Source organism: Lontra canadensis, unplaced genomic scaffold (genome assembly GCF_010015895.1).
Source record: "Lontra canadensis isolate GAN:19392208 unplaced genomic scaffold, GSC_riverotter_1.0 scaffold142, whole genome shotgun sequence".
Classification (NCBI taxonomy): domain Eukaryota; kingdom Metazoa; phylum Chordata; class Mammalia; order Carnivora; family Mustelidae; genus Lontra; species Lontra canadensis.
In genome coordinates this window covers 431261-443275 of record NW_022631136.1, presented here as the reverse complement: position 1 = coordinate 443275, position 12015 = coordinate 431261, and the positions used below count along the sequence as shown (strand labels likewise).

At 36.6% G+C, this 12015-nt stretch overlaps 1 protein-coding gene across 1 annotated transcript in view; it reads right to left on the bottom strand.

Annotated features, from left to right (window-relative positions):
* VPS45 (vacuolar protein sorting 45 homolog) overlaps positions 1-12015 on the bottom strand; it is a 65153-nt gene that overhangs the window by 22299 nt on the left and 30839 nt on the right. Inside the window, exon 14 of the mRNA XM_032843581.1 lies at positions 3167-3298. Within this exon, the coding sequence (XP_032699472.1) occupies positions 3167-3298 (132 nt within the window). The remainder of the gene's footprint in view (positions 1-3166; positions 3299-12015) is intronic.

Below are 12015 nucleotides of genomic sequence, written 5' to 3'. Positions count from 1 at the left end.
ATAACCCAAAACAATTTTATTGAGAGTAGACTTTTTTTTTTTTTTTAAGATTTTATTTGACAGAGAGAGAGAGAGCAGAGGGAGAAGCAGAATCCCCGCGGAGCAGGGAGACCGATGTGGGGCTCAATCTCAGGACTCCTGAGATCACAACTGAGCTGAAGGCAGAGGCTTAAATGACTGAGCCACCCAGGTGCCCCTGAGAGTAGACTTCTTAACAGCAACAATTAAAAATAATATTCCATTGTCTTCTAACTTTTAAGTGCTGAGAATAAAAAAGAGTGATATTTTATATCACTCTGGATTTATAAACTTAATACACTAAGGTATTTTTAGGAAAAAAAAAAAAATCAAGTTGACCAGGAGCTGAAAGAACTACTAAAGGATGTTTTTAGTGAGAAGATTGGATAGAAAGGACCAGGGTGAAAAAGTGGGGGGAGGGGAAATGGGCAAACACATGGGTAAATCTAGAGAGATAATAATCAAAAATAATGATGATGATTAATTTGGGGATTATAAAAACAAGAAGGAACCAAAATGCTGGACAATGAAATCTTGTCAGTTGGGAGGAAGGTGATTAGAGATCCTTCATAGGATCCTGCCAAGATCCTCGTATTTTTTGTGAGAAAGGCAAAAATAGATTACTTTTGGGCGCCTGGGTGGCTCAGTGGGTTAAGCCGCTGCCTTTGGCTCAGGTCATGATCTCGGGGTCCTGGGATCGAGTCCCGCATCAGGCTCTCTGCTCTGCAGGGAGCCTGCTTCCCTCTCTCTCTCTGCCTGCCTCTCTGTCTACTTGTGATCTCGGTCTGTCAAATAAATAAATAAAATCTTTAAAAAAAAAATAGATTACTTTTACCCTGTTTCTTCATTCATCCAACAAGTATTCTTTAAGGGCAAGTAAAACTAATCTACGGTGATAGAAATCATAACAGGGACTATTTTGTGGGAGTTGTGGCAAGGAGGGGACATGAGGCATAAGGGAGACTTCTGGAAGTGCTGGTAACATTCTACTACTTGGTTTGGGTGGTGGTTACATAGTTATATTCACTTTGCCATATTTTATTGAGTGGTCTACTTATCATTTGTATGCTTCTCTGTATGTAATGAAGTATGTAAGTATATGTAATATTTCTATAAATTATAAAAGGAAAACTACCATATAGTTTATTACAAAATAAAATTTTGATAGATTATAAAGCTATAACTTTAAATGCAAGTCCTAAAAATTATGGAAAAAATAGAGGTTAGTGTTTATATAATTTTGGCTGGGAAAGAACTATGTATGAAACCAAAGGCAGAAATCACTGGTAGTTCTGACTACATAAAGTAAAAAATAAAATAAAATAAAACTTTTATACAACAAAATACTGTGAATAATATAAAACAAAAACATCAAACAAGGAAAATGATTGGTAAAATGATGTAACAAATGGTCAATATCTGTAATTATATAATTAATAAAATTATTATATAATATATATAATTACATGTAATACACACACACACATACACACGTATATATATAATATAATTAATAAGAATTACTGGGGAAAAAAGAATACCCCAATTGCAAAATGGGCAAAGAATATGAACTGGCAATTCAAAAAGAAATACATAAATGGTCAGTAAGCTTTGGAAACTGACAAATAGTTTAAGTAATTTGCCTAAATTCACAAATAGTAAGAGGGAAAGTCAAGATTCAAACCCAGGTTATCTTACTTTTCAATTAATAATTTGTTTAATGAATGAATGATTATATATTTAACACCAGAAGATATTTATATTAAATCACACACTACAAAATTCAGGTCATAAAACAGAATGTGGAAGAGATCCCTTTTCTGCTGATACACTCTCATAAATGTTTAAACAGGCTTAGAAAAAAAAGATCTGAAAAGATCAAAGTGTAACAGTGGAGAGATTATGGGAGCTGTTTTCTCTCTCTTTACATTTTCTGAACTAAAAGAATTTCAGAATAAATGTGTATTACTTCCATAATAAAGAGGAACAGTTATGTTAAAAAGCCAAATAATAACACAAAAGGAAAAAGTACACAAGCACCTCTAATGACTCCCAATATATCCATGTGTATGTGCATGGCTCAGCATGGATCTCTCAAGGTCTCTAATCATTTAAATTCAATTATCATGCCACGCTTCTCTAGTCACTTCCTCCTGTCTTTCCTGCCCTTAATTTCCAAATTAATCTTCTTAAAATACTGTGACCCACTTGTAATTTTACTCCTTAAATAACTTTCAATGATTCTTCATTTTCTACACAAGAAAGTAAAAATTCCTCAGCCTGGAATTCAAGGCCTTTCACAATTATAGCATTCAGCCAACCTTCTCACTTATTATGCACATTCCAGTTGGTTGACTATTTGCTGTTCCTTTTCTATGCTTGTTGCCTACAGCTTCTGTAACTTGTTCATGTGGTGAACTCTGCCTAGTATGTTCTCTTCCTCATGTCCATTTTCTACCCAAGGTTCAGTTTATGCACCTCCTTCTCCATGAAACAGTTGCTAATTTTTCTTAGTCACTCTGATAATGCATGGCTCTTTGGTCTGTCTCTCTAGACACTTATTTTGTTATGTTTTATGTTCTATCTTTCCTAATAGACAATGATTTCCTTGAGGATCTTTATCTTATTCATCTTTGTATTCTTCTTACTAAATATTAGGTGAGTGTAATTAATCAACAAAAAGAGAAATACTCACAGAATTCAATACCATTATGTTTCAGTATTTTCAAAGTGCCAGTCTGTGGTTATAAGATTTCTCCTTTGAGGGGTGCCTGGGTGGCTCAGTGGGTTAAGCCTCTGCTTTCGGCTCAGGTCATGATCCCAGGGTCCTGGGATCAAGCCCTGCATCAAGCCCCACATCAAGCCCCGCATCAGGCTCTCTGCTCGGCAGGGAGCCAGCTTGCCCCCTCTCTCTCTCTGCCTGCTTCTCTGCCTACTTGTGATCTCTGTCTGTTAAATAAATAAATAAAATCTTAAAAAAAAAAAAAGATTTCTTCTTTGAATACAGGAAATATAAATTGTTAACGGTATAGGCTGGTCCTTACTCTTTAGGTCCTTGACCTAATCAGCAATTTATTCAGCTTTATAAATTTAAGCTTTACTCTCTAGGAAAGAGAACAGAGTTGTAGGACTGAATGTTCTTCCTTACCTTTTCGTGTTATGCACTGTGGTTCCTCCCAGAACAATCCTTACTCCAGGAGTGGTACGGTTCAGGTTATAAACTGTTAGAGCCTCTTCATAGGTGGCTCCTCCAATTATAAACACAATGATATCCTGAGGTCTGCAATAATAAAGAAAGTTAACATCACAGGGTAAGAGGGGAAAAAGGCAGATTTGGTGTTACTATTATATGCACAGTTTTAATTTCTAAATCTTTCATTTTTGGTGGAGGAAGCAGAATTAAAGCAGAATAGAATAAAAGGCTTAAAAAAGTTTTAATGATCTGAAATTGGCAGGAAACAGAGCAGGAAATGCTGAATAGTGATTTGCTTTCTGTTTATGAGCGGATGTCTTATAATTTCTGTGCTTTGGATTTCAGAATAGCACAATAGTGTATGCTAGAACCAAATGTAGAAATATTCTTTTATATTCAAGAGGCTGCAGAGTACTTCACTGTGCCATGGTATCAATATAGCAGTAAATTGTACTTGTACTACACAACTCCTTTCATATATAAGCCCTCTGTCAAATACTTAGTACAGTGTCATCACAATGGCCTCTGTCCAAGGACTTCAAAATATTTTGGAAAGTACCAGTATATTAGGATGTTAAGATGCAAACTAGAAATGTTTAGTATTTTGAGTGTAAAAAGAGAATGGGACACATAAATGAATAGCACTTCTGGGGACTCCACCTCTTCTTAAAATCTTTGTTCTCAAATCCTTTGATAAACCAAGAAAAACAAACAAACAAACAACGCTGTGAAAACAAACAAAGAACTCTTGAGTAGAGTTTTGATGCTGGACATACTGACAGATCAGCTCAGCCACTTGCCTCATTTGGGTAGCACTGTGTAGTTTTACTGTGTTCCAATCTTTATCAAAACAGCTTTGTAACAACAAAAGTAAGGGCCTCCTATTGGCCCTTCTGTAGATATCAACAAGAAGGAGACTATATCATTTCAAAACTGTTTTTCTTTTCTCATGCCATCAAAAGAAGATAAAATTACTTAATCTTAGCAAGCCAGTAATTTTGTTAAATGACTTACTGGACGTTATTTAAAACTACAAGGAGAAGCATTCATTTTGGAGGTTATAGCACAAAGTTAAATAGAAACCTCTTTAATGGTACAGGTTTATGTATAAATCATGGAAACCCCCTCTGCATTTCCTTTCTGTTTGTCTCTTTTTAAAACACCTTAAAGGGATTAACTGAGAGTATTTATTCTTCTGGTACTTCACAGAAACAGAATCAGATATTATGGCCAAAATTAAAAATGTTCAGATAATCTCTGAATTGCAGAGATACCCAATAAAAGGCTCCCAATGATGAAGAGGTGGTTATTTTGCAAATAATTAGGTAGATTTTGCAATTTATTAGGTAGAGAATCAACCATGGCATTTCTGTGTGAAATGCCTGAAACTTACAATCATGCCTTTAAACACTAAACTTACCTTTTTTTGAGAGAGAGAAAAAGAGAGAGTGTGTGAGCGCATGAGCAGGGCCAGGGGAGTGGGGGCGGAAGGGAGAGAGAGAATCCCAAGCAGGCTCCATGCTTAGCATGGATCCCAACATGGAGCACAATCCCACAACCCTGAGATCATGACCTGAGCTGAAATCAAAAGTCGGATACCCAACTGACCAAGCCACCAGGCACCCCACAAATTTTCTTTTTAAGAAAAAATAAACATTTAAGACTACTTACTTGAAACAATGTATTTAGTACTACAATGCTTAGGAGTTACCTACTGTTATATATTCTATAATCATTTTTACTATTTTATTTTTTAAAAAATATTTATTTATTTAAGAGTGAGTGAGTGAGAGAGAGAACACAAGCAGTGGTAGTGGAAGAGACAAAGGGAGAAGCAGGCTCCCCACTGAGTAGGGAGTCTGATGTGGGGTTTGATCCCAGGATCCCAGGATCATGCCTGGAGCTGAAGGCGAAAGCTTAACTGACTGAAACACCCAGGCACCCCTATTATTTTAAAATATACTATTTTTGATTAGATAAATGTTTGCGTATAATATAAAACACAAAAGGGTATACTATAAAAAAAAGTGAGTTTCCCTCCCACCATGGTGCTCCCGCACCTCAGTTTCAATCTAGAGGCAATGTAGAGGCAAACACTACCACTTGTCTCTTATGTGTCCTTTATATATGTGTATATGTAAGTAAATATATGTATAAATACATAAATATATGTATAAATACATATTCACAAACACATATACACACCACACATAAGTACATATCCATATAGAGCACACACACACATACATAATATATAGAGCGCACACACACACACACACACACATACACAGATAAAAGCATTTTATGTGCATTGTTCTGCTCCTTGCCCTTATCTTGGATCTAGTGTGCATTTTAAATTTTGGAGGATATCACCAAATTGCTCCACAGATGTCATTCCACCAGCAACTCAGGAAAATGCCTATTTCTCCACATCCTTTCAGCACCATGTATTATCAAGGCTTTTGGTCCTTCTAAGTTGATCACTTGTTTGGTCCTTCTAAGTTGATCACTTGTTCTTCCTCAATATACCTTCTTCACTTGGTTTCCAAGACGTCTCATTCTTGGATTTCTCACTTCATTAGTTGCTCTTTTTCAGTGTCCCTTCATGGCTTCATCTTATCTCCCTGACATCTTAATGGTGGAGTCACTGGTTTTCCTTTCTTCTTCATCTACACTTACTCTCTAGATCTACTTTGCCCAATGTAGTTATCATTAGCCACATATGGCTATTTAAAATTTAAATTAATTAAAATAAAATAAAATATTCAGTTCCTCAGTAGAACTAGCCACATTTCAAGTGCTCAACAGTCACATGTGGCTAATGACTACCTTATAATATAGCACAGATAGAGCACATTTCCATCATTGTAGAAAGTTCTATTAAACTTACTGATTATTCCTAGATGATCACACCCAAGTTGTATGGTTTTAAATACATTTCACTGCTGGTGACACCCAAATCTCTATCTCTGTCTCTCTTGGATAGAGCACTGCCTCCTAAATGCCAGGCTTAAATATCTATCTACTAGACATTTCTACTTGGATGTTTAAGAAATTTCTCAATTCAAATGTTCAAATTCCTAATATCCCCCAAGCTTGTTTCACCTATAGCTTTTCCCATTTTAGTTGATAGCCAGTCTATCTTTTCAGTTGCTTAGGATAAAAACTCTGAAGTTGTCTTAACTCCTGTGGAATGAAGCAGATAAATCAGAGACATAGTGAGAGAAAGAGAGGGAGATATAAGCAGTGGCCAGACTGTGGAAGGCCTTGAGTTTTATATGTCATGGGGGAGTCATTAAAGGGTTTTAACAGGTTACCGCGATCAAATTTGTTTTTTTTGGAGATCCACAAAGCAAAGTTTATTGAGTGACAGTACAAAGCTCCCAAAGAGGGATGGGGATCCAAGAGGGTTGCCTCGAATTTGCTTTTTTTGAAGGACAATTTTGGCAACTGTGTGAGAATGAATTGGGGGAAGCAGGTGGGAAAAACTGGAGAATAAAAGGCCACTGTAATACTTCCAGAAAGATATGATGAAAAATGGGACTAAAGAAATACCAGGAGTGGAGAGGAGGGACTGGATATAGGAGACCCCCCCCCCAAAAAAAAGGGCGGGGGGACTCTTCAATATTTGGTCAATGATTAAATGTGGAAGATGAGAATAAAGGAACAGTCTATGATAACTTTAAGTTTTCTGGTTTTGGTGACTAGGTGTAGTGGTTAAGGTTTGAGGGGAAAAAAAGCAAGATTGATTTCCTGAAAGTAAGAAAAAAACATGTGTTGGAGATACCTGTGGAACATCTCAGCAGAGATGTCCACTAAACATGTATCTGGACATTGAGGCCTGGTGATTTCCCTGAATATAGGTGACAGCTGAAGCCATGGAAATAGATGAGTTTGATCTAGGGAGATCACGTACAGTGAGAAGAGAATCAAAAGACAGAGCTTTGGAGAGTGTTTAACAGCTACAGGCCAAACACAATGAAGAGCCAGCAAAGGTAACTGAGAAGGAAACTGTCAGAAAGGTAGGAGGAGAACCAGAAGGGAGAGGCCAAGGGACAAATGACTTTCAAGAAGAACTGAATGGTTAACTGTGGAAATGAACAGTGGGGTAAATAAGGTGAGGACTGAAAGAGACACTGCACATGCTGTTGTATATGAATTTGTAAGAGAAGTCTTGGTGTATTATAGTGGAGTTAGAAGCCAGGGTGCGTGGATTGAAGAAGACAGTGACTTTATCCAGGAAGCTTGACTATGAAAGAAAGGAGAAAGGTTAGAGGAACATCCAGGTTCAAGGGTCTTATACTAACTGTTTGTTTAATAGGAGAAACCCAAGTACGCTTGTAGTCTGTGGGAAAGTAGTTAGATGAGAAGTTGAAAATATAGGAGGCAGGGAGAGAGAGGGAGCAAACAAATAATCAACATAGGAAGGCTTCAGAAGAGATGGTAGGAGTCTAAAACTAGAGCACTGATAGAATGATTAGCTCTAAATAGGAAAAAAAGGATGTATTTCCTTTAGAATGGAGGAAGGACATAAAGGTAGGTGTATGTAAATAAGTTTATAAATATGGGGGCTAGACACTGAAGGAGTTAATGTCTGGCAGATTCATTTTTCTTTCTCTAGGAAACACTGCTATGGGCTGGGGTGGGTTAGGTGATTTGGAGAAAATGGCAAACATTCAAAACTGATGTGGAGAAAGAGACAAAGAGAAAGAATTGAGGATGCATAGAAGTCTGAGTATCTGGGAAGGCCCAAGTGAGTTTAGAAACAATGAATCTGTAGTGGCACTATTCTGTAATTGTGTGATTTCCTCTAGTATCATAGAGGAGTAGCTACAAACCTTAAAGCTAAATTATTAATCCAATAGTAATCTAGTGCTTTAGGCTACAGGGAGAGAGGCTCTTTGTAGCTTACAGGAAAGCATTACCTGAATCACTAAAATACTCTACACAATCAAGGTTTTTTTCCTTCAAGTCCTTGCCTCCAGTTACTGGCCAGCTTTCTCTTGCTGAGAAAGGTCATTTGCTTAGGAAATGTTGCATGATTATGATAGTAATATTTTTCCACTGAGTATGATGAACTCTTAATTACTCAGGGACTGAATACTCAGGCAAAATACAGGTTCTCTTCTTTTTTTCCAACTGATAGGTGTTGTTTCAGTTCTGACTAATCTTTCTATGGAAGGGGAAAGGGAATAACAGCTAAAACTCAAATTCAGCTCTTGTCAGACTCTTCAGGGAAAGACTTCGTAAGGGGATCAACGAAGCCACATTTGGCTATGATTTTAAATATTGACAAGAGTCTCTGCAACCTTTATCATAGTATTACCCTCATGGATAGATACAATTTCTTTTCAACACCAAATTTCAAAGAATGTCAATTTTTAATTCTTCCCATTATATTGGTTCTAGAAGTACCAATGAGCTGAGATAATATTGACTTCTCAAATATAGACATAATTGGTTTAATATTCATTAAAGGATGTGGAGAATGGAGAAAAAAAATCCAATGTTGCAAGAATGTGCTACCAAAAAGACCGAAGACATTCTATCAATTGTTTGGTCTGTGTTGTAACTATCTGGGTGTCAGCCTAGGTGGAAAAAGAAAAAAAAAAAAAAAAAAAAAAAGTGGCGTTCAGGAGTAATAAAATCCTCAAAGCTGAAATGAAATTCTATTCTCAGAAAATGAGTATTTTTTTACTGTGAGATTCCATATGCAATACTCTTTATGTTGAGGGGCAACCCTAGGCTGACACTCATTATGCAGTTTACCTTGAGTACATACTCATGAATTGCATAGATTATTTCATTAAGAAGGGAAGGAAGTTTCTCCCTTGCAGGGGTACAGGGACGGATGAGAGGAAGCAGACAGTAACATTTTTGAGCTCCTGATCTAGGAAAGTCAATTTAAAAACCAGCAGAGCACAAGAACAAGGATCATCCTGGAAAAGAGATGTGGCTTCTCTACAGCTGCCCTCTCCCCATAATCTGCTGGAAGAGTACGTCTGTCTCTTGTGGAAAAGAAAGGCAAGCACTGGGAAGGAAGAAACTCAAGCAGGCTCCTGGAAGAGTGCAAGAACTCTATCCTTTAGTCTGATAATTCAGGGTGCCAGAGTGTTTTCATATTACTGGAGAGGGAAGAAAATGTTGCAGATGGTAACTGTGGGTGTAGGTTATATTAATATAAGGACAAAACTTAGACACTGGGATAGACTTACAGCTTGACTTAATTGTGTACCTAACAGAGATGACTGTGTCACGTTTGGTTATGAAAACATTAATAAATGTTTTCCTGAACCTCCTACTACTTATTCAAGCTGGCTTAACGAGGAACATTGATGGAGAAATTAAAAAAACAAAACAAAAACAACCAACCCTAACAATTTTCCCTTTTCTTTCCTTTCCCTGGTGAATTTTAAAAGTAGATGTTCTGATGAGGCCAATGGCAAAATACACAACAAATCATTTTTACACGATGACTGAAACTACGTGGAATACAGAAGTTCAATTCTTTGTACACATGTTCCTGTGCTCTGCAATTCATTATTGCAACCGAAAGCATTAATTAATGCAGGCAGCATACATTAGATAGAAAACAGCAGCCAATTCATGCTGCATATATACAAGGACACCTTGAGAACTCAACCAATTTACATCTTGTTTTATTAAAAAAAACATTTTTCACATATGAAAGTTTTGGAAATCATTACTTCTATATATGAATAAACTAAGTAGAAAACCTTACACTTCTAAGAGGCAATATTTTATCTACTTTGTGGACCATTACACTTACGGCTAAAATTAAAATTTTTGAGTTCTTAGAGATAATAAAGATCTTATGAGCATTTACTGTAGGAGAACAGGCTGATGGAAAAGGATTGCTGTCTTTATAGAAACAAAATGAACTGCTGCAAAAGATTCCACTACATTTGTGTAAATGTAAAAAAGTACTTCCTTCTTGAATTGACTGTGGAATGCCTGACCAGAGAGATTCCGTTTTCTCACCAAATGTTTGAGTTCCTTGTTTTTATGAGGGACAAGGAGCAATTCTGGAGTGAGAAAGAAAAATGAGCCTGCTAAATAGGATATGTGGGAGTCCCATCTGCAGAAGAAAGATCAAAATTCAATTTGTAGATATGGCTGTACTGCCAAACAGGTTAACCACATATTTAATAGCTAAGGGCTAAAACAATTCTATAGGCGTTCCTGATTTCAAAGTTGTATTCTTGCCACATCTCCTTTGATACTTCCTAATAACAACACAAACAAGGAATTCTATCATGATGAGACTTAAATTATCACAAAGATGACTAAAATCAATGACTATCCTCAAAGTGATGATCCAAGACAATGGCTAGAACTGAGAGTGAGGCCAAGGGGATGTAGAGCCAAAATACTATGGAGCATCACTGGCAAACTGTAAAAATCCAAATTTTCTGGTAACATCAACCAAATTTATTCTCTGGTTTAATATTCCAACTGTAAACCTTGTCATAGCAATGGTTATAGATGCCTACATGAGAAACTTGACACCTATCAAACACCTGTGTTAAATATTGTGAAAAACCAAATACTATAAAATCTAGTTCTTACTTCAAGATTATGATACTTAATACAGCATCAGTATCTAATGGGCAAAACAGGTATGTATACAACTAACTACTGCCTCAATATCCAGAGGTAGCCACTATTAACACTTTCTTGTTCTTTCCAAAATATTCACAGTATACATAAACATATGTGTGCTTGCATATATATTACATACAATGTATATATGTACAGTTGAGCAGACTTGCTTATATACACATGTGTATTTAATAGCATTTATGCTTAGACTGGGTTGTTGTTGGTTTTTTTTTTACACAAAAGAGATATTACAGCATTCTGCTTTTCTATCCAATATATCTTAGAAAGTTTTTAGATCACCCCATGAAGAGTTTTGCATTTTTTAAGAATGCATAGCACTGTACTGTAATACTGTAATTTAGGTAACCAGTCCTCTATTGATGGATATTTAGCTTGTTTTGGGCTTTTTTTTTTTTAACTGTTACAAATAATGTTTTGGTAACTATCCTTATTTATATGTCTTTGTGTACTTGCACAATATATCTAAACAGCAAACTTATAGAAGCAGAATTGTTCAGTAGGTCTTTTCAAGGCCTCTGCGGTCTATCTGCTGTAAAGCAGCCAGAAGGTGGCACAGGTATCTTCTGTGTTCCCTCCTGTTGTTTCGAAAACAACTTCGCTGCCTTCTTCAATGTCTCCGTTACGTTAGAAGCTCATGATGCAGTTGCACTCTTTTCTCCTGACCTCCTTTCCTGGTCACTCTCTTATTCCCTGAAGACTTTAGCTCTGGTTTACTGTCCTCCTTGTCACTGCTGTTCCTTTCAGGATTTTCAGTGACTTTCACATCGATGTGGATTACTCATCTCACAGCCTGGTCTTCTCACCCAAGATGATCTGTTCTTCTATCCCTCATAACCAACACCCATGATTATAACATAAACTCTTTCACTATAAGCATCTGCACTATGACATCTTGAATTCAAGATCTCTTTCTTCAATAACCACCTCAACTTCTACTTCACCTAAACTAATACTTCTACTATAATATTTCTTGACCTCATCAAGACCACTAATTCACTCAACAATACTTTATTTATCATCCAATACCCTCCTTCTGTTTTCAATTCCTCAAATCCAGGTTGTGCCTAGCTACCAGCCTTATCCTCATTTAATCCAGTACAGCCAAAAGCTGCTGAAGAAAACCACACAACTAGGTTCATGGGCTCTATTTTAAAGATTTT